This window comes from Mytilus trossulus, chromosome 5 (assembly GCF_036588685.1).
Source record: "Mytilus trossulus isolate FHL-02 chromosome 5, PNRI_Mtr1.1.1.hap1, whole genome shotgun sequence".
Lineage (NCBI taxonomy): Eukaryota > Metazoa > Mollusca > Bivalvia > Mytilida > Mytilidae > Mytilus > Mytilus trossulus.
Window position 1 is genome coordinate 84,993,141 of NC_086377.1, and position 24,431 is coordinate 85,017,571.

The window sequence follows — 24,431 nt, forward strand, 5'->3', positions numbered from 1 at the left end:
GTCACATTAATTTCTATACAAGGATAACATTGAATATTATATTGATTATGATAAAATATATTGATAGCTTGGCATTCAACAACAATAATTACATACACTATATACTATTGTCAACATTTATTTTTATAAAAGCAGAATAATTTCATTGTAAACAATAACACTTATTCTGATAATGTCTCTGTAAGCATTAATAATTTTGAACTTTTTCTTCTAATGTTGTTTTAATATACAAGTTTTTCCTCAAGTTTCAGTAAAATTAATCTATCATTTTGAAGAGCGAACTGTCTCACTTATAATTAAAGTTTCAGTGAGTCAACATTTTAAATATGCATAATTTTGCTTTCATATTAAAATATCGTTTTCTCTCTTTAAAATTTCTGAGGACCAATATCCGTAGACATAAAAATGCTTCCCAAATGCATCATTCCTAAAAATGCAAAACTATTTTCAGATATAGTCTTGAAAATAAAAACTTTTGTCTTTAATATTTTTTCCTCTTATCTGTTTGTCAGTGTTCTTGTTATTTTTTTGTTTTACAATGACTGCGTACTTCATAGTCTTGATAGTATTGTCATACATTTAGAAAACTGTATTTAACGTTTTCTTGTTGAAATTTGAGGTTAACATAGTTTTCTTCAAAGTTATTCTATCTTTTAAAAAAAAATCACAACATGTAATTTGTATGACCTTATGTAAGATAATCAAGTTAAACGAAAAACAATTATGTGATGGAAGATCTTATCTCAAACTATGTCAAAGTGGTATAATTTTCAAGGTCAATAAACTAACTTCTATAAACCACAGACCAACCAAAAGATTCGACCAGCTACATATGACCTTGCAGTTTTCATAAATGACCAAAGTCCATACCGTAACAATCTATACAAGTCCGTAAGAAGACAAAATGTTCAAAATAAAAAAAAATAGAAAAAAATCATTTCATCAGTGAAACAAATTAATAAAACGTGTTAATCAATTTGACCTAAGAAAATCACTGGCTTTATTATTCACCAGTTATACATATGTACCTAAATTGCATTATTGAAGTGCAAGATAAATTAAAGATAAGAAGATGTGGTATGCTAGTCAATGAGACAACTATCAACCAAATAACAAATTGAGTAAATGTAAGCATCTAGAAGTCACTGTATGACCTTAACAAATGGGCAAAACCCATATTGTATAGTTAAAATGAACAACAGTTTTACCCAAAAGGATATTTCCCTGAACAATTCTTCGCCTCTAATTCTCTTTAGTTTTTTTGGGCAGCAGGGTTGTTGTCTCTTGTACATTCAGCCCATATTTCCTTTTTATTTATATTGTAGCAACTCTGAATATTTGATCTATCTGTGCTTGTAACTTCTGTGGATGCTATTCTATTTGCTAGATCTGTATATGCTGAGTCATTTCGTAGAGCGTTGAGAAATTCGGTAAATCCATTTTCATTTCCATGCAAAAGTGTGTCCATTAACTGTCTATTCTTTTGTTCTTGTGATGGACACGCATTTATCTTTTGACAATCACCAAATGTCAATACATCACATGATATCAAATGATCTACTATTGTATCATGCTTTACACTGGTAATGATATTTGAATAATTTTTCTGCAGACGAATTTTAAACCATGGAACCGTCCAATCTGATAATCCTGCAAAAATATAGAATATTTCATTTACTATACGATTTCCAGTAATCACAAGGTGGTGATAATAAAAATAACCTGGTATCATGGTATAGTGTTGAATAAAACAAAGCAACAATGGGTGATTTATTTAGAATAGGAGTGTCAACACTGACTTTTAACTAATGAATGCACAAAAATATATTTCAGAAGCATTTACTTTGTCCAGAAGATCATTATCGAAAGTGATTTATGACTGAACTATAAAGTACACAATGTATCAACTTCATAAATGTTCCTGTAAATACATAAAACATGATATAAATTACAAATGATCACACTGTTATAATACTAAGTTGTTAGATGATCAAGAAACAAAATGATAGAAAGGACAATTACTGAACTACATATTTGTTTTCTTTTTCTGTTGCTTTGAAATGGTTTTGTTTGGTTTTGTCCTGCTAATCTGTATTGCCGATTCATTCATTCCATAGGTTAATATCTGTGGTCCATTATTTAGGACTGGACCACATTTGTATGGTGTAGAGATACGAATAGTTTAAAGATAATGACATTTTTAACGAGCTAAAAGCAACACGCTGGTGAGGACTGTAATCAGCTTTATTTGAGTACGTTTTCCAACTATAGATATAATGATAACCCTAACCCTAACCGATATTCCGACATCCCCATTAGTCCTACACCTTAATAAAGGTGTGTAAGAGGTCGCCCCGATATTCCGACATCCCCATTAGTCCTACACCTCAATAAAGGTGTTAATCAGAGGTCGCTCCGATATTCCGACATCCTCATTAGTCCTACACCTTAATAAAGGTGTTAATCAGAGGTCGCTCCGATATTCCGACATCCCCATGAGTCCTACACCTTAATAAAGGTGTTAATCATAGGTCGCTCCGATTTTCCGACATCCCCATTAGTCATACGCCTTTATAAAGGTGTTAATCAGAGGTCGGCCCGATATTCCGACATCACCATTAGTCCTACACCTTAATAAAGGTGTTAATCAGAGGTTGCTCCGATATTCCGACATCCCCATTAGTCCTACACTTTAATAAAGGTGTTAATCAGAGGTCGCTCCGATATTCCCATTAGTCCTACACCTTAATGAAGGTGTTAATCAGAGGTTGCCCTAATATTCCCACATCACCATTAGTCCTACACCTTAATAAAGGTGTTAATCAGAGGTCGCCCCGATATTCCGACATCACCATTAGTCCTACACCTTAATAAAGGTGTTAATCAGAGGTCGCTCCAATATTTCGACATCCCCATTAGTCCTACACCTTAATAAAGGTGTTAATCAGAGGTCGCTCCGATATTCCGACATCCCCATTGGTTCTATACCTTAAAAAAGGTGTTAATCAGAGGTCGCCCTCATATTCCAACATCACCATTAGTCCTTCACCTTAATAAAGGTGTTAATCAGAGGTCGCTCCGATATTCCGACATCCCCATTAGTCCTACACCTTAATAAAGGTGTTAATCAGAGGTCCCTCCGATATTCCGACATCGCCATTAGAAAAGATATACCATGATTCTATATATTGGCAATCGACAACTGTGCAATATGTTGCTTTACTAATAAAAAATGTGAGCAAGCTATCTAATAAAAAAAACACTCCGCTAAAAAGGGAATTGTATAATATATTTGCTTATTGTCCAGTGACAAGATGAGAACGAATTGACAATAAATACAATAGGTAGGTCCTGTACTATAGTATCAACCAGGGTGAAGGGAAACACATTAACTGCCACTGATAAATGAGGGTAAATCTGTTGATCACGTTTGATTTTGTCAGTGTTTATGGACTCCCCTCTTACCTTGATAAATGAGGGTAAATCTGTTGATCAAGACCACGTTTGATTTTGTCAGTGTTTATGGACTCCCCTCTTACCTTGATAAATGAGGGTAAATCTGTTGATCAAGACCACATTTGATTTTGTCAGTGTTTATGGACACCCCTCTTACCTTGATAAATGAGGGTAAATCTGTTGATCAAGACCACGTTTGATTTTGTCAGTGTTTATGGACACCCCTCTTACCTTGATAAATGAGGGTAAATCTGTTGATCAAGACCACGTTTGATTTTGTCAGTTTTGATGGACACCCCTCTTACCTTGATAAATGAGGGTAAATCTGTTGATCAAGACCACGTTTGATTTTGTCAGTGTTTATAGACTCCCCTCTTACCTTGATAAATGAGGGTAAATCTGTTGACCAAGACCTCGTTTGATTTTGTCAGTGTTTATGGACTACCCTCTTACCTTGATAAATGAGGGTAAATCTGTTGATCAAGATCACGTTTGATTTTGTCAGTGTTTATGGACACTCCTCTTACCTTGATAAATGAGGGTAAATATGTTGATCAAGACCACGTTTGATTTGGTCAGTGTTTATGGACACCCCTCTTACCTTGATAAATGAGGGTAAATCTGTTGATCAAGATCACGTTTGATTTTGTCAGTGTTTATGGACACTCCTCTTACCTTGATAAATGAGGGTAAATCTGTTGATCAAGATCACGTTTGATTTTGTCAGTGTTTATGGACACCACCTTACCTTGATAAATGAGGGTAAATCTGTTGATCAAGACCACATTTGATTTTGTCAGTGTTTATGGACACTCCTCTTACCTTGATAAATGAGGGTAAATCTGTTGATCAAGACCACGTTTGATTTTGTCAGTGTTTATGGACTCCCCTCTTACCTTGATAAATGAGGGTAAATCTGTTGATCAAGACCACATTTGATTTTGTCAGTGTTTATGGACACCCCTCTTACCTTGATAAATGAGGGTAAATCTGTTGATCAAGACCACGTTTGATTTTGTCAGTGTTTATGGACACCCCTCTTACCTTGATAAATGAGGGTAAATCTGTTGATCAAGACCACGTTTGATTTTGTCAGTTTTTATGGACACCCCTCTTACCTTGATAAATGAGGGTAAATCTGTTGATCAAGACCACGTTTGATTTTGTCAGTGTTTAAAGACTCCCCTCTTACCTTGATAAATGAGGGTAAATCTGTTGACCAAGACCTCGTTTGATTTTGTCAGTGTTTATGGACTACCCTCTTACCTTGATAAATGAGGGTAAATCTGTTGATCAAGATCACGTTTGATTTTGTCAGTGTTTATGGACACTCCTCTTACCTTGATAAATGAGGGTAAATATGTTGATCAAGATCACGTTTGATTTTGTCAGTGTTTATGGACACCCCTCTTACCTTGATAAATGAGGGTAAATCTGTTGATCAAGATCACGTTTGATTTTGTCAGTGTTTATGGACACTCCTCTTACCTTGATAAATGAGGGTAAATATGTTGATCAAGACCACGTTTGATTTGGTCAGTGTTTATGGACACCCCTCTTACTTTGATAAATGAGGGTAAATCTGTTGATCAAGATCACGTTTGATTTTGTCAGTGTTTATAGACTCCCCTCTTACCTTGATAAATGAGGGTAAATCTGTTGATCAAGACCACGTTTGATTTTGTCAGTGTTTATGGACTCCCCTCTTACCTTGATAAATGAGGGTAAATCTGTTGATCAAGATCACGTTTGATTTTGTCAGTGTTTATGGACTCCCCTCTTACCTTGATAAATGAGGGTAAATCTGTTGATCAAGACCTCGTTTGATTTGGTCAGTGTTTATGGACACCCCTCTTACCTTGATAAATGAGGGTAAATCTGTTGATCAAGATCACGTTTGATTTTGTCAGTGTTTATGGACACTCCTCTTACCTTGATAAATGAGGGTAAATCTGTTGATCAAGATCACGTTTGATTTTGTCAGTGTTTATGGACTACCCTCTTACCTTGATAAATGAGGGTAAATCTGTTGATCAAGACCTCGTTTGATTTGGTCAGTGTTTATGGACTACCCTCTTACCTTGATAAATGAGGGTAAATCTGTTGATCAAAACCACGTTTGATTTGGTCAGTGTTTATGGACTACCCTCTTACCTTGATAAATGAGGGTAAATCTGTTGATCAAGACCTCGTTTGATTTGGTCAGTGTTTATGGACACCCCTCTTACCTTGATAAATGAGGGTTAATCTGTTGATCAAGATCACGTTTGATTTTGTCAGTGTTGATGGACACTCCTCTTACCTTGATAAATGAGGGTAAATCTGTTGATCAAAACCACGTTTGATTTGGTCAGTGTTTATGGACACCCCTCTTACCTTGATAAATGAGGGTAAATCTGTTGATCAAGACCACGTTTGATTTTGTCAGTGTTTATGGACACTCCTCTTACCTTGATAAATGAGGGTAAATATGTTGATCAAGACCACGTTTGATTTGGTCAGTGTTTATGGACACCCCTCTTACCTTGATAAATGAGGGTTAATCTGTTGATCAAGATCACGTTTGATTTTGTCAGTGTTTATGGACTCCCCTCTTACCTTGATAAATGAGGGTAAATCTGTTGATCAAGATCACGTTTGATTTTGTCAGTGTTTATGGACTACCCTCTTACCTTGATAAATGAGGGTAAATCTGTTGATCAAGACCTCGTTTGATTTGGTCAGTGTTTATGGACTACCCTCTTACCTTGATAAATGAGGGTAAATCTGTTGATCAAGACCACGTTTAATTTGGTCAGTGTTTATAGACTCCCCTCTTACCTTGATAAATGAGGGTAAATCTGTTGATCAAGACCACGTTTGATTTTGTCAGTGTTTATGGACACTCCTCTTACCTTGATAAATGAGGGTAAATCTGTTGATCAAGATTACGTTTGATTTTGTCAGTGTTTATGGACTCCCCTCTTACCTTGATAAATGAGGGTAAGTCTGTTGATCAAGACCTCGTTTGATTTGGTCAGTGTTTATGGACACCCCTCTTACCTTGATAAATGAGGGTAAATCTGTTGATCAAGATCACGTTTGATTTTGTCAGTGTTTATGGACACCCCTCTTACCTTGATAAATGAGGGTAAATCTGTTGATCAAGATCACGTTTGATTTTGTCAGTGTTTATGGACACCCCTCTTACCTTGATAAATGAGGGTAAATCTGTTGATCAAGACCACGTTTGATTTTGTCAGTGTTTATGGACACCCCTCTTACCTTGATAAATGAGGGTAAATCTGTTGATCAAGACCACGTTTGATTTTGTCAGTTGTTATGGACACCCCTCTTACCTTGATAAATGAGGGTAAATCTGTTGATCAAGACAACGTTTGATTTTATCAGTGTTTATAGACTCCCCTCTTACCTTGATAAATGAGGGTAAATCTGTTGACCAAGACCTCGTTTGATTTTGTCAGTGTTTATGGACTACCCTCTTACCTTGATAAATGAGGGTAAATCTGTTGATCAAGACCACGTTTAATTTGGTCAGTGTTTATGGACTACCCTCTTACCTTGATAAATGAGGGTAAATCTGTTGATCAAGATCACGTTTGATTTTGTCAGTGTTTATGGACACTCCTCTTACCTTGATAAATGAGGGTAAATATGTTGATCAATACCACGTTTGATTTGGTCAGTGTTTATGGACACCCCTCTTACCTTGATAAATGAGGGTAAATCTGTTGATCAAGATCACGTTTGATTTTGTCAGTGTTTATGGACACCCCTCTTACCTTGATAAATGAGGGTAAATCTGTTGATCAAGACCACGTTTGATTTTGTCAGTGTTTATAGACACCCCTCTTACCTTGATAAATGAGGGTAAATATGTTGATCAAGACCACGTTTGATTTTGTCAGTGTTTATGGACACTCCTCTTACCTTGATAAATGAGGGTAAATCTGTTGATCAAGATCACGTTTGATTTTGTCAGTGTTTATGGACACCCCTCTTACCTTGATAAATGAGGGTAAATCTGTTGATCAAGACCACGTTTGATTTTGTCAGTGTTTATGGACACTCCTCTTACCTTGATAAATGAGGGTAAATCTGTTGATCAAGACCACGTTTGATTTTATCAGTGTTTATGGACACCCCTCTTACCTTGATAAATGAGGGTAAATCTGTTGATCAAGACCACGTTTGATTTGATCGGTGTTTATGGACACCCCTCTTACCTTGATAAATGAGGGTAAATCTGTTGATCAAGACCACGTTTGATTTTGTCAGTGTTTATGGACACCCCTCTTACCTTGATAAATGAGGGTAAATCTGTTGATCAAGACCACGTTTGATTTTGTCCGTATTTATGGACTCCCCTCTTACCTTGATAAATGAGGGTAAATCTGTTGATCAAGACCACGTTTGATTTTGTCAGTGTTTATAGACACCCCTCTTACCTTGATAAATGAGGGTAAATATGTTGATCAAGACCACGTTTGATTTTGTCAGTGTTTATGGACACTCCTCCTACCTTGATAAATGAGGGTAAATCTGTTGATCAAGATCACGTTTGATTTTGTCAGTGTTTATGGACACCCCTCTTACCTTGATAAATGAGGGTAAATCTGTTGATCAAGACCACGTTTGATTTTGTCAGTGTTGATGGACACTCCTCTTACCTTGATAAATGAGGGTAAATCTGTTGATCAAAACCACGTTTGATTTGGTCAGTGTTTATGGACACCCCTCTTACCTTGATAAATGAGGGTAAATCTGTTGATCAAGACCACGTTTGATTTTGTCAGTGTTTATGGACACTCCTCTTACCTTGATAAATGAGGGTAAATATGTTGATCAAGACCACGTTTGATTTGGTCAGTGTTTATGGACACCCCTCTTACCTTGATAAATGAGGGTTAATCTGTTGATCAAGATCACGTTTGATTTTGTCAGTGTTTATGGACTCCCCTCTTACCTTGATAAATGAGGGTAAATCTGTTGATCAAGATCACGTTTGATTTTGTCAGTGTTTATGGACTACCCTCTTACCTTGATAAATGAGGGTAAATCTGTTGATCAAGACCTCGTTTGATTTGGTCAGTGTTTATGGACTACCCTCTTACCTTGATAAATGAGGGTAAATCTGTTGATCAAGACCACGTTTGATTTGGTCAGTGTTTATAGACTCCCCTCTTACCTTGATAAATGAGGGTAAATCTGTTGATCAAGACCACGTTTGATTTTGTCAGTGTTTATGGACACTCCTCTTACCTTGATAAATGAGGGTAAATCTGTTGATCAAGATCACGTTTGATTTTGTCAGTGTTTATGGACACCCCTCTTACCTTGATAAATGAGGGTAAATCTGTTGATCAAGACCACGTTTGATTTTGTCAGTGTTTATGGACACCCCTCTTACCTTGATAAATGAGGGTAAATCTGTTGATCAAGACCACGTTTGATTTTGTCAGTTGTTATGGACACTCCTCTTACCTTGATAAATGAGGGTAAATCTGTTGATCAAGATCACGTTTGATTTTGTCAGTGTTTATGGACACCCCTCTTACCTTGATAAATGAGGGTAAATCTGTTGATCAAGACCACGTTTGATTTTGTCAGTGTTTATGGACACTCCTCTTACCTTGATAAATGAGGGTAAATCTGTTGATCAAGACCACGTTTGATTTTGTCAGTGTTTATGGACACCCCTCTTACCTTGATAAATGAGGGTAAATCTGTTGATCAAGACCACGTTTGATTTGATCGGTGTTTATGGACACCCCTCTTACCTTGATAAATGAGGGTAAATCTGTTGATCAAGACCACGTTTGATTTTGTCAGTGTTTATGGACACCCCTCTTACCTTGATAAATGAGGGTAAATCTGTTGATCAAGACCACGTTTGATTTTGTCCGTATTTATGGACTCCCCTCTTACCTTGATAAATGAGGGTAAATCTGTTGATCAAGACCACGTTTGATTTTGTCAGTGTTTATAGACACCCCTCTTACCTTGATAAATGAGGGTAAATATGTTGATCAAGACCACGTTTGATTTTGTCAGTGTTTATGGACACTCCTCCTACCTTGATAAATGAGGGTAAATCTGTTGATCAAGATCACGTTTGATTTTGTCAGTGTTTATGGACACCCCTCTTACCTTGATAAATGAGGGTAAATCTGTTGATCAAGACCACGTTTGATTTTGTCAGTGTTGATGGACACTCCTCTTACCTTGATAAATGAGGGTAAATCTGTTGATCAAAACCACGTTTGATTTGGTCAGTGTTTATGGACACCCCTCTTACCTTGATAAATGAGGGTAAATCTGTTGATCAAGACCACGTTTGATTTTGTCAGTGTTTATGGACACTCCTCTTACCTTGATAAATGAGGGTAACTATGTTGATCAAGACCACGTTTGATTTGGTCAGTGTTTATGGACACCCCTCTTACCTTGATAAATGAGGGTTAATCTGTTGATCAAGATCACGTTTGATTTTGTCAGTGTTTATGGACTCCCCTCTTACCTTGATAAATGAGGGTAAATCTGTTGATCAAGATCACGTTTGATTTTGTCAGTGTTTATGGACTACCCTCTTACCTTGATAAATGAGGGTAAATCTGTTGATCAAGACCTCGTTTGATTTGGTCAGTGTTTATGGACTACCCTCTTACCTTGATAAATGAGGGTAAATCTGTTGATCAAGACCACGTTTGATTTGGTCAGTGTTTATAGACTCCCCTCTTACCTTGATAAATGAGGGTAAATCTGTTGATCAAGACCACGTTTGATTTTGTCAGTGTTTATGGACACTCCTCTTACCTTGATAAATGAGGGTAAATATGTTGATCAAGACCACGTTTGATTTGGTCAGTGTTTATGGACACCCCTCTTACCTTGATAAATGAGGGTTAATCTGTTGATCAAGATCACGTTTGATTTTGTCAGTGTTTATGGACTCCCCTCTTACCTTGATAAATGAGGGTAAATCTGTTGATCAAGATCACGTTTGATTTTGTCAGTGTTTATGGACTACCCTCTTACCTTGATAAATGAGGGTAAATCTGTTGATCAAGACCTCGTTTGATTTGGTCAGTGTTTATGGACTACCCTCTTACCTTGATAAATGAGGGTAAATCTGTTGATCAAGACCACGTTTGATTTGGTCAGTGTTTATAGACTCCCCTCTTACCTTGATAAATGAGGGTAAATCTGTTGATCAAGACCACGTTTGATTTTGTCAGTGTTTATGGACACTCCTCTTACCTTGATAAATGAGGGTAAATCTGTTGATCAAGATTACGTTTGATTTTGTCAGTGTTTATGGACTCCCCTCTTACCTTGATAAATGAGGGTAAGTCTGTTGATCAAGACCTCGTTTGATTTGGTCAGTGTTTATGGACACCCCTCTTACCTTGATAAATGAGGGTAAATCTGTTGATCAAGATCACGTTTGATTTTGTCAGTGTTTATGGACACCCCTCTTACCTTGATAAATGAGGGTAAATCTGTTGATCAAGATCACGTTTGATTTTGTCAGTGTTTATGGACACCCCTCTTACCTTGATAAATGAGGGTAAATCTGTTGATCAAGACCACGTTTGATTTTGTCAGTGTTTATGGACACCCCTCTTACCTTGATAAATGAGGGTAAATCTGTTGATCAAGACCACGTTTGATTTTGTCAGTTGTTATGGACACTCCTCTTACCTTGATAAATGAGGGTAAATCTGTTGATCAAGATCACGTTTGATTTTGTCAGTGTTTATGGACACCCCTCTTACCTTGATAAATGAGGGTAAATCTGTTGATCAAGACCACGTTTGATTTTGTCAGTGTTTATGGACACTCCTCTTACCTTGATAAATGAGGGTAAATCTGTTGATCAAGACCACGTTTGATTTTGTCAGTGTTTATGGACACCCCTCTTACCTTGATAAATGAGGGTAAATCTGTTGATCAAGACCACGTTTGATTTTGTCCGTATTTATGGACTCCCCTCTTACCTTGATAAATGAGGGTAAATCTGTTGATCAAGACCACGTTTGATTTTGTCAGTGTTTATAGACACCCCTCTTACCTTGATAAATGAGGGTAAATCTGTTGATCAAGATCACGTTTGATTTTGTCAGTGTTTATGGACACCCCTCTTACCTTGATAAATGAGGGTAAATCTGTTGATCAAGACCACGTTTGATTTTGTCAGTGTTGATGGACACTCCTCTTACCTTGATAAATGAGGGTAAATCTGTTGATCAAAACCACGTTTGATTTGGTCAGTGTTTATGGACACCCCTCTTACCTTGATAAATGAGGGTAAATCTGTTGATCAAGACCACGTTTGATTTTGTCAGTGTTTATGGACACTCCTCTTACCTTGATAAATGAGGGTAAATATGTTGATCAAGACCACGTTTGATTTGGTCAGTGTTTATGGACACCCCTCTTACCTTGATAAATGAGGGTTAATCTGTTGATCAAGATCACGTTTGATTTTGTCAGTGTTTATGGACTCCCCTCTTACCTTGATAAATGAGGGTAAATCTGTTGATCAAGATCACGTTTGATTTTGTCAGTGTTTATGGACTACCCTCTTACCTTGATAAATGAGGGTACATCTGTTGATCAAGACCTCGTTTGATTTGGTCAGTGTTTATGGACTACCCTCTTACCTTGATAAATGAGGGTAAATCTGTTGATCAAGACCACGTTTGATTTGGTCAGTGTTTATAGACTCCCCTCTTACCTTGATAAATGAGGGTAAATCTGTTGATCAAGACCACGTTTGATTTTGTCAGTGTTTATGGACACTCCTCTTACCTTGATAAATGAGGGTAAATCTGTTGATCAAGATTACGTTTGATTTTGTCAGTGTTTATGGACTCCCCTCTTACCTTGATAAATGAGGGTAAGTCTGTTGATCAAGACCTCGTTTGATTTTGTCAGTGTTTATGGACTCCCCTCTTACCTTGATAAATGAGGGTAAGTCTGTTGATCAAGACCTCGTTTGATTTGGTCAGTGTTTATGGACACCCCTCTTACCTTGATAAATGAGGGTAAATCTGTTGATCAAGATCACGTTTGATTTTGTCAGTGTTTATGGACACCCCTCTTACCTTGATAAATGAGGGTAAATCTGTTGATCAAGATCACGTTTGATTTTGTCAGTGTTTATGGACACCCCTCTTACCTTGATAAATGAGGGTAAATCTGTTGATCAAGACCACGTTTGATTTTGTCAGTGTTTATGGACACCTCTCTTACCTTGATAAATGAGGGTAAATCTGTTGATCAAGACCACGTTTGATTTTGTCAGTTGTTATGGACACCCCTCTTACCTTGATAAATGAGGGTAAATCTGTTGATCAAGACAACGTTTGATTTTATCAGTGTTTATAGACTCCCCTCTTACCTTGATAAATGAGGGTAAATCTGTTGACCAAGACCTCGTTTGATTTTGTCAGTGTTTATGGACTACCCTCTTACCTTGATAAATGAGGGTAAATCTGTTGATCAAGACCACGTTTAATTTGGTCAGTGTTTATGGACTACCCTCTTACCTTGATAAATGAGGGTAAATCTGTTGATCAAGATCACGTTTGATTTTGTCAGTGTTTATGGACACTCCTCTTACCTTGATAAATGAGGGTAAATATGTTGATCAATACCACGTTTGATTTGGTCAGTGTTTATGGACACCCCTCTTACCTTGATAAATGAGGGTAAATCTGTTGATCAAGATCACGTTTGATTTTGTCAGTGTTTATGGACACCCCTCTTACCTTGATAAATGAGGGTAAATCTGTTGATCAAGACCACGTTTGATTTTGTCAGTGTTTATAGACACCCCTCTTACCTTGATAAATGAGGGTAAATATGTTGATCAAGACCACGTTTGATTTTGTCAGTGTTTATGGACACTCCTCTTACCTTGATAAATGAGGGTAAATCTGTTGATCAAGATCACGTTTGATTTTGTCAGTGTTTATGGACACCCCTCTTACCTTGATAAATGAGGGTAAATCTGTTGATCAAGACCACGTTTGATTTTGTCAGTGTTTATGGACACTCCTCTTACCTTGATAAATGAGGGTAAATCTGTTGATCAAGACCACGTTTGATTTTGTCAGTGTTTATGGACACCCCTCTTACCTTGATAAATGAGGGTAAATCTGTTGATCAAGACCACGTTTGATTTGATCGGTGTTTATGGACACCCCTCTTACCTTGATAAATGAGGGTAAATCTGTTGATCAAGACCACGTTTGATTTTGTCCGTATTTATGGACTCCCCTCTTACCTTGATAAATGAGGGTAAATCTGTTGATCAAGATCACGTTTAATTTTGTCAGTGTTTATGGACACTCATCTTACCTTGATAAATGAGGGTAAATCTGTTGATCAAGATCACGTTTGATTTTGTCAGTGTTTATGGACACCCCTCTTACCTTGATAAATGAGGGTAAATCTGTTGATCAAGACCACGTTTGATTTTGTCAGTGTTTATGGACACCCCTCTTACCTTGTAAATGAGGGTAAATCTGTTGATCAAGACCACGTTTGATTTTGTCAGTTTTTATGGACTCCCCTCTTACCTTGATAAATGAGGGTAAATCTGTTGATCAAGACCTCGTTTGATTTTGTCAGTGTTTATGGACTACCCTCTTACCTTGATAAATGAGGGTAAATATGTTGATCAAGAATTCGTTTGATTTTGTCAGTGTTTATAGACACCCCTCTTACCTTGATAAATGAGGGTAAATCTGTTGATCAAGACCTCGTTTGATTTTGTCAGTGTTTATAGACTCCCCTGTTACCTTGATAAATGAGGGTAAATCTGTTGATCAAGACCTCGTTTGATTTTGTCAGTGTTTATAGACTCCCCTGTTACCTTAATAAATGAGGATAAATCTGTTGATCAAGACCACGTTTGATTTTGTCAGTGTTTATGGACACTCCTCTTACCTTAATAAATGAGGGTAAATCTGTTGATCAAGACAACGTTTGATTTTGTCAGTGTTTATGGACTACCCTCTTACCTTGATAAATGAGGGTAAATCTGTTGATCAAGACCACGTTTGATTTGGTCAGTGTTTATAGACTCCCCTCTTACCTTGATAAATGAGGGTAAATCTGTTGATCAAGACCCCGTTTGATTTTGTCCGTGTTTATGGACACTCCTCTTACCTTGATAAATGAGGGTAAATCTGTTGATCAAGATCACGTTTGATTTTGTCAGTGTTTATGGACTCCCCTCTTACCTTGATAAATGAGGGTAAGTCTGTTGATCAAGACCTCGTTTGATTTGGTCAGTGTTTATGGACACCCCTCTTACCTTGATAAATGAGGGTAAATCTGTTGATCAAGACAACGTTTGATTTTATCAGTGTTTATAGACTCCCCTCTTACCTTGATAAATGAGGGTAAATCTGTTGACCAAGACCTCGTTTGATTTTGTCAGTGTTTATGGACTACCCTCTTACCTTGATAAATGAGGGTAAATCTGTTGATCAAGACCACGTTTAATTTGGTCAGTGTTTATGGACTACCCTCTTACCTTGATAAATGAGGGTAAATCTGTTGATCAAGATCACGTTTGATTTTGTCAGTGTTTATGGACTCCCCTCTTACCTTGATAAATGAGGGTAAATCTGTTGATCAAGACCTCGTTTGATTTGGTCAGTGTTTATGGACACCCCTCTTACCTTGATAAATGAGGGTAAATCTGTTGATCAAGACCACGTTTGATTTTGTCAGTGTTTATGGACTCCCCTCTTACCTTGATAAATGAGGGTAAATATGTTGATCAAGACCACGTTTGATTTTGTCAGTGTTTATGGACACTCCTCTTACCTTGATAAATGAGGGTAAATATGTTGATCAATACCACGTTTGATTTGGTCAGTGTTTATGGACACCCCTCTTACCTTGATAAATGAGGGTAAATCTGTTGATCAAGATCACGTTTGATTTTGTCAGTGTTTATGGACACCCCTCTTACCTTGATAAATGAGGGTAAATCTGTTGATCAAGACCACGTTTGATTTTGTCAGTGTTTATAGACACCCCTCTTACCTTGATAAATGAGGGTAAATATGTTGATCAAGACCACGTTTGATTTTGTCAGTGTTTATGGACACTCCTCTTACCTTGATAAATGAGGGTAAATCTGTTGATCAAGATCACGTTTGATTTTGTCAGTGTTTATGGACACCCCTCTTACCTTGATAAATGAGGGTAAATCTGTTGATCAAGACCACGTTTGATTTTGTCAGTGTTTATAGACACTCCTCTTACCTTGATAAATGAGGGTAAATCTGTTGATCAAGACCACGTTTGATTTTGTCAGTGTTTATGGACACCCCTCTTACCTTGATAAATGAGGGTAAATCTGTTGATCAAGACCACGTTTGATTTGATCGGTGTTTATGGACACCCCTCTTACCTTGATAAATGAGGGTAAATCTGTTGATCAAGACCACGTTTGATTTTGTCAGTGTTTATGGACACCCCTCTTACCTTGATAAATGAGGGTAAATCTGTTGATCAAGACCACGTTTGATTTTGTCCGTATTTATGGACTCCCCTCTTACCTTGATAAATGAGGGTAAATCTGTTGATCAAGATCACGTTTAATTTTGTCAGTGTTTATGGACACTCATCTTACCTTGATAAATGAGGGTAAATCTGTTGATCAAGATCACGTTTGATTTTGTCAGTGTTAATGGACACCCCTCTTACCTTGATAAATGAGGGTAAATCTGTTGATCAAGACCACGTTTGATTTTGTCAGTGTTTATGGACACCCCTCTTACCTTGTAAATGAGGGTAAATCTGTTGATCAAGACCACGTTTAATTTTGTCAGTGTTTATGGACACTCATCTTACCTTGATAAATGAGGGTAAATCTGTTGATCAAGATCACGTTTGATTTTGTCAGTGTTAATGGACACCCCTCTTACCTTGATAAATGAGGGTAAATTTGTTGATCAAGACCACGTTTGATTTTGTCAGTGTTTATGGACACCCCTCTTACCTTGTAAATGAGGGTAAATCTGTTGATCAAGACCACGTTTGATTTTGTCAGTTTTTATGGACTCCCCTCTTACCTTGATAAATGAGGGTAAATCTGTTGATCAAGACCACTTTTGATTTTGTCAGTGTTTATGGACTACCCTCTTACCTTGATAAATGAGGGTAAATATGTTGATCAAGACCTCGTTTGATTTTGTCAGTGTTTATAGACACCCCTCTTACCTTGATAAATGAGGGTAAATCTGTTGATCAAGACCTCGTTTGATTTTGTCAGTGTTTATAGACTCCCCTGTTACCTTGATAATTGAGGGTAAATCTGTTGATCAAGACCTCGTTTGATTTTGTCAGTGTTTATAGACTCCCCTGTTACCTTGATAAATGAGGGTAAATCTGTTGATCAAGACCATGTTTGATTCTGTCAGTGTTTATGGACTCCCCTCTTACCTTGATAAATGAGGGTAAATCTGTTGATCAAGACCCCGTTTGATTTTGTCAGTGTTTATGGACACCCCTTTTACCTTGATAAATGAGGGTAAATCTGTTGATCAAGACCACTTTTGATTTTGTCAGTGTTTATGGACACCCCTCTTACCTTGATAAATGAGGGTAAATCTGTTGATCAAGACCACGTTTGATTTTGACAGTGTTTATAGACTCCCCTCTTACCTTGATAAATGAGGGTAAATCTGTTGATCAAGACCACGTTTGATTTTGTCAGTGTTTTTAGACTCCCCTCTTACCTTGATAAATGAGGGTAAATCTGTTGATCAAGACCACATTTGATTTTGTCAGTGTTTATGGACACCCCTCTTACCTTGATAAATGAGGGTAAATCTGTTGATCAAGACCACATTTGATTTTGTCAGTGTTTATGGACTACCCTCTTACCTTGATAAATGAGGGTTAATATGTTGATCAAGACCTCGTTTGATTTTGTCAGTGTTTATAGACACCCCTCTTACCTTGATAAATGAGGGTAAATCTGTTGATCAAGACCACTTTTGATTTTGTCAGTGTTTATGGACACCCCTCTTACCTTGATAAATGAGGGTAAATCTGTTGATCATGATCACGTTTGATTTTGTCAGTGTTTATAGACACCCCTCTTACCTTGATAAATGAGGGTAAATCTGTTGATCAAGACCACGTTTGATTTTGTCAGTGTTTATGGACTACCCTCTTACCTTGATAAATGAGGGTAAATCTGTTGATCAAGACCACGTTTGATTTTGTCAGTGTTTATGGACACCCCTCTTACCTTGATAAATGAGGGTAAATCTGTTGATCAATACCACTTTTGATTTTGTCAGTGTTTTTGGACTCTCCTCTTACCTTGATAAATGAGGGTAAATCTGTTGATCACGTTTGATTTTGTCAGTTTTTATGGACTCCCCTCTTACCTTGATAAATGATGGTAAATCTGTTGATCAAGACCACGTTTGATTTTGTCAGTGTTTATGGACTCCCCTCTTACCTTGATAAATGAGGGTAAATCTGTTGATCACGTTTGATTTTGTCAGTTTTTATAGACTCCCCTCTTACCTTGATAAAGGAGGGTAAATCTGTTGATCAAGACCACGTTTGATTTTGTCAGTTTTTATGGACTCCCCTCTTACCTTGATAAATGAGGGTAAATCTGTTGATCAAGACCACGTTTGATTTTGTCAGTTTTTATGGACTCCCCTCTTACCTTGATAAATGAGGGTAAATCTGTTGATCAAGACCACTTTTGATTTTGTCAGTGTTTATGGACACTCCTCTTACCTTGATAAATGAGGGTAAATCTGTTGATCAAGACCACGTTTGATTTTGTCAGTTTTTATGGACAACCCTTTTACCTTGATAAATGAGGGTAAATCTGTTGATCAAGACAACGTTTGATTTTGTCAGTGTTTATGGACACCCCTCTTACCTTGATAAATGAGGGTAAATCTGTTGATCAAGACAACGTTTGATTTTGTCAGTGTTTATGGACACCCCTCTTACCTTGATAAATGAGGGTAAATCTGTTGATCAAGACCACATTTGATTTTGTCAGTGTTTATGGACACCCCTCTTACCTTGATAAATGAGGGTAAATCTGTTGATCAAGACCACTTTTGATTTTGTCAGTTTTTATGGACACCCCTCTTACCTTGATAAATGAGGGTAAATCTGTTGATCAAGACCACGTTTGATTTGGTCAGTGTTTATGGACACCCCTCTTACCTTGATAAATGAGGTTAAATCTGTTGATCAAGACCACGTTTGATTTTGTCAGTGTTTATGGACACCCCTCTAATCTCATAATTTATACATGTTGTATATAACTGAAAAAGAGGTTACCTGCATATTGCTGATTATGGCAACCGTACTGTCATATATATATATATATATATAAATTACTACCACAGATAATGGTAACTGAAGATAGGATTAAAACAATTTGGAAATCACCGTGGGAACACAGGTGATGGATCGAAACCCTTACATTGTTCATCTAGATCTGTAGTAAATGATCCTATTCATAAAACAAAATGTTTTTTGATGCAGCGAATTATGCCAGATTGACAGTGAAACAGAATAATGATTCATTGTCAACCGCCATATACTGGAGGTTCGCTGCCAAGCTGTGAGCCAAATACATCCACAAAAAAATCAAAGAAAACTTTCAAGTTACATGTAACTAAATGTACTAGTAAAGTTGCTCAATAAATCGTAAAAAACTGTAAATATCTACAGTAAAAATTTACACACAAGATCAATTATACAAAGTTTGTCTTAGGTAACAATATTGTATTTATATCACTGAGACAAAAACACAAAACAAAACAACATATTTCATACTTATATATCAGTAGAGGGCGGCCTCAGGGGAAAACATGACCATTGGTTTTATGCATGAAAAACTAAAGACCACCTTGAAAAAAATTGTTATTTCCTATGACAGACAAATGCACCCCATCAGATTTATACATGTTTCAGTCCTAGAAATGTCTGGATAGCATATTAAACAATAACCACCAGATTCCAATATATAGTTAGCTACTGTCTTATTAACCCTGTTATAGGCTGTATCTACACTTTAGAATATCTCCGTTTAAACGAGGCAACATTTGGGACCACACAATTTTAGTGTCAGGCAAGTCCTTTGAAATAAAGGTCATAGCTTGTATCAACTTTTCTCTTAAAGTTTTCAGTTTTAATATTCCCTAAATCATTAGCACCTACATGTACGACTAGAAATTTAGGATTGGAGGATCTTAAAACAACCTTTAAACAACTTAACTGCATAACTGGAGGAACAAATAAACAATAGAATTTAACTATTAATAGAAGTAATTCTTGGTAATAGGCAATTCTTGGTAATAGGCAATCTTGAATCCCTAATTTTGGCCTTGACCGGTAAACTCCCTCCATCATTTTTTATAATAAATTTGAGTAAAATCGCCCAAGACATTCAATCTACTGAAAAAACTTATCCCTGCTAAATAACACTTAATAGAGGAATGCGAGTAACGCTTGAAACAAATAAGCTATAAAATTGCACAATTCATACAAAGGTATTGGCCATACATTTTATAAACCAAACAATTTTCTGAACTCATTAAAGACCAATACACCTCTTTGATATGTTGTTTAGGTATTTTGGGCAACTGAACTATCTATAAGGGACCCAATTATAGTTTGAAATTTATGTTTAAATCTTCTGGTATCCCTGCTGGGGTCGTTCTGGCTGTTGATTTGGTCTTATTTGCGAAGGCAAATTATTTTGTGTGAATTGACAGTTTATAACTGAGTAAACACCATGACATTGTATACATGCATGACTATATTGACAAAATGAATTGAAACATTCGCCGTTATAATTAAAGGCATAGCACTTGGACGTTTTATTCACATTTCTATTAGCAGAAAATGTATTGTAACCAGAAGAAACTACTTCCAAATTTTGTGTGCCAATACTATCAGCCATATATAATAACCAAAGCTCTGGATCTACTATAGCCCATGAACTTGCCGGATCCAGTGTTTTGCGCAACCTAAATAGACCACTTTCGAGTTCATCCGTCACCGGCAAAAACTCGTCAATTATGCACGCCTTTATGACGTCATTTACCAGATAGAGGGGCTCGCCTGTATCCCTGCACTATTTACGTTCATCAAGCGTCTTAGTAATCGTTTTTGTGCAGGATAAACTAGAAATAATGGTTGCTCTGTAGGTACTTACTGACAATTCCCTAATGACAGCAGTGTTGATTGTCTATTTTTAGAATTCAATTTGCCGAATAATTCGTACAATATAGAATTATAATTTTCCAACCACTCGCTCAACCATGTAAGGAAGTGACGACGCCCCTAAACGCACAGATGACTGCGATAAAGGCGCGCATAATTGACGAGCTCTTTCCGGTGACGGATGAACTTGAAAGTTGTCTATTGCTCATCATATAACTTCCAACCTAAATTATTTGGATTTCTTTTTGCACCCAAACGTACAACTGACATGTATTTAAGTAAATCTTGTAATCTACCTGAATGCACAGTACAATATACACTAACAAAAATTATAAATGCTGATGTCCATTGGTTTGTTTTGCATATTTTCTGTTTGCACAATAAATTCACCCCCTCTAAAAACAAGCTTTTGTGTAGCCTGCTGAGTATTGTTAATCAACAAAATGCCTAAATCAATAAATTCACTTTTCTGATTTTTTTCTCTAATACTTTGAGAAACATTAAAAGCAATATTAGCATGCATGCTGGGTATCTGAATAGGGTGATCAAAAGTACTAAATGGCATTGTAAAACTTGAGGCACCATTAGTATTACCTAAGGAATGTTCTGGAGGATCTTGACTATTTACAGTGTTGCACACTCTTTGGTCTGGTAGTGGTACTCTTGAGTATAAAAGGGTATTAGCGGTGCTCTTCAAATCGACTGGCCCTGTGCTTGTATTGGTATATATGCCTGCCCCTGTCTGTGAAAACAACATTGGGTATGTACCAGTAGAACTTGTAATGGGTATGAATGGTGTACCAGTATCAACTGTAGGCAACTGTGGTGCAGTTACTGACATAGTGTCAGGTACTCTCTGGTTAGCCTTTTCCCTTGCTGATGCAGCAGCCACTATTGGCAAATTTTTCCTTTTCCTGGCTGACTGCCTGAGCTGTGCTGACATGACTCCTAAAAGAATAACTAGAATTTAAAAACTAAAAACACTGTCTGAATATTCGGTTAATCCAGATTGATTATTGCTTGATTAAATGTCCAGTAGAAAATATCACACATGTGTAATTAATATATATATATACAAAGCAAAATACTGATGTACAGTACATGTATCACAAAATAGCTAAATTAAATTAAATAGGCTGTGACCGGCTTATTATTTAAAAGAAGACAGTACTATTAATAAGGTTGTGTGAATTTCATGTAACTCTGTACTCCATTATCCATCAGGAACACCAATATTCGATAACTATTTGACTTGATGTTATTGTTTACATTTTAAAAGTACCAATTGACCTCATGTACACCGGTGAAACTCGTTCATAGAAGGCGAAACAACGGAGACTAGTGTATTTATTATTAAGTGGATTCTTGTTCCTCGAACAGAAGTTTTGCAAATAATATGCATACATGTAATGCACACGTTCCCACATCTGACACCATGTACAAAAATGTATAAAGTTGGCTTCAGCTTTTAAGTGATAGAACTCAGTACGAACTACATATATAATAACAATACAAAGCATTATGGGTACATTCCATTTAAGTGTGTAAATAAACAATAACTAAATTAAGTATGCGGACCAGGACGCGTCTTATAAATTCAAGTATTGAAACACATTAATGTGGGCGTGTAGCCGCGATGATATTCTCCTTTCACCTGATAATGGACACAATCAACGAACTGAATATTTTGCCATTGCTCAAGTTCGCAAACCAACACACGAAAGGTTATTTCAACTCGCCAGATAACTTGAATATTTTGCTAATTCTGGTAGTCCTAACATGTTACCAAGAAGCATTATTTACCATTTATTATATTTGAAAATTAGCAGCGGCAACGAAAAAACATTGAAAGAAAATTCAATAAACCATGTGCTCGTCATGTGCTTCACTAGGTCAGTTACATGTATCCTTGTTTCAAAGTAAACATTTACTTTTCCCTGTTGAAAGAGACTCAAATCTAAACCAAACTGTTGGCACTATATAACTTCCAACCTAAATTATTTGGATTTCTTTTTGCACCCAAACGTACAACTGACATGTATTTAAGTAAATCTTGTAATCTACCTGAATGCACAGTACAATATACACTAACAAAAATTATAAATGCTGATGTCCATTGGTCAATAGACCCAATTTTGTTTTGCATATTTTCTGTTTGCACAATAAATTCACCCCCTCTAAAAACAAGCTTTTGTGTAGCCTGCTGAGTATTGTTAATCAACAAAATGCCTAAATCAATAAATTCACTTTTCTGATTTTTTTCTCTAATACTTTGAGAAACATTAAAAGCAATATTAGCATGCATGCTGGGTATCTGAATAGGGTGATCAAAAGTACTAAATGGCATTGTAAAACTTGAGGCACCATTAGTATTACCTAAGGAATGTTCTGGAGGATCTTGACTGGTTACAGTGTTGCACACTCTTTGGTCTGGTAGTGGTACTCTTGAGTATAAAAGGGTATTAGCGGTGCTCTTCAAATCGACTGGCCCTGTGCTTGCACTGGTATATATGCCTGCCCCTGTCTGTGAAAACAACATTGGGTATGTACCAGTAGAACTTGTAATGGGTATGAATGGTGTACCAGTATCAACTGTAGGCAACTGTGGTGCAGTTACTGACATAGTGTCAGGTACTCTCTGGTTAGCCTTTTTCCTTGCTGATGCAGCAGCCACTATTGGCAAATTTTTCCTTTTCCTGGCTGACTGCCTGAGCTGTGCTGACATGACTCCTAAAAGAATAACTAGAATTTAAAAACTAAAAACACTGTCTGAATATTCGGTTAATCCAGATTGATTATTGCTTGATTAAATGTCCAGTAGAAAATATCACACATGTGTAATTAATATATATATATACAAAGCAAAATACTGATGTACAGTACATGTATCACAAAATAGCTAAATTAAATTAAATAGGCTGTGACCGGTTTATTATTTAAAAGAAGACAGTACTATTAATAAGGTTGTGTGAATTTCATGTAACTCTGTACTCCATTATCCATCAGGAACACCAATATTCAATAACTATTTGACTTGATGTTATTGTTTACATTTTAAAAGTACCAATTGACCTCATGTACACCGGTGAAACTCGTTCATAGAAGGCGAAACAACGGAGACTAGTGTATTTATTATTAAGTGGATTCTTGTTCCTCGAACAGAAGTTTTGCAAATAATATGCATACATGTAATGCACACGTTCCCACATCTGACACCATGTACAAAAATGTATAAAGTTGGCTTCAGCTTTTAAGTGATAGAACTCAGTACGAACTACATATATAATAACAATACAAAGCATTATGGGTACATTCCATTTAAGTGTGTAAATAAACAATAACTAAATTAAGTGTGCGGACCAGGACGCGTCTTATAAATTCAAGTATTGAAACACATTAATGTGGGCGTGTAGCCGCGATGATATTCTCCTTTCACCTGATAATGGACACAATCAACGACCTGAATATTTTGCCATTGCTCAAGTTCGCAAACCAACACACGAAAGGTTATTTCAACTCGCCAGATAACTTGAATATTTTGCTAATTCTGGTAGTCCTAACATGTTACCAAGAAGCATTATTTACCATTTATTATATTTGAAAATTAGCAACGGCAACGAAAAAACATTGAAAGAAAATTCAATAAACCATGTGCTCGTCATGTGCTTCACTAGGTCAGTTACATGTATCCTTGTTTCAAAGTAAACATTTACTTTTCCCTGTTGAAA

At 36.6% G+C, this 24,431-nt stretch overlaps 2 protein-coding genes across 4 annotated transcripts in view; both read right to left on the reverse strand.

Annotated features, from left to right (window-relative positions):
- Positions 1-658: 658 nt before the first annotated feature.
- On the reverse strand, positions 659-22,518 carry LOC134719220 (uncharacterized). Of its 3 annotated transcripts, none has more exons than XM_063582224.1 (3): positions 22,108-22,518; positions 21,298-21,651; positions 659-1,650 (listed from the first exon to the last, which is right to left on the reverse strand). In XM_063582224.1, exons 2-3 carry the CDS (start codon positions 21,644-21,646, stop codon positions 1,253-1,255), a joined length of 747 nt encoding a protein of 248 aa, XP_063438294.1. In that variant the 5' UTR covers positions 21,647-21,651; positions 22,108-22,518; the 3' UTR covers positions 659-1,252. The 3 variants fall into 3 exon arrangements, with proteins under 3 accessions (XP_063438294.1, XP_063438295.1, XP_063438293.1); XM_063582225.1 differs by having other exon boundaries at positions 21,994-22,518; XM_063582223.1 differs by having other exon boundaries at positions 21,875-22,518.
- A 142-nt stretch (positions 22,519-22,660) lies between these two features.
- LOC134718401 (uncharacterized) overlaps positions 22,661-24,431 on the reverse strand; it is a 58,699-nt gene continuing 56,928 nt past the window's right edge. The window contains exon 14 of the mRNA XM_063580901.1: positions 22,661-23,433. Coding sequence (XP_063436971.1) covers positions 22,661-23,433 — 773 coding nt within the window. The remainder of the gene's footprint in view (positions 23,434-24,431) is intronic.

Bases quoted from the DNA above. Each gene is read 5' to 3' on its own strand.
- LOC134719220 (XM_063582224.1), bottom strand. From the start codon at position 21,646: ATGTCAGCACAGCTCAGGCAGTCAGCCAGGAAAAGGAAAAATTTGCCA. The intron at 1,651-21,297 runs GTAATACTAATG...ATATTTTTGCAG, and splicing joins TCCTCCAGAACATTCCTTAG to GATTATCAGATTGGACGGTT.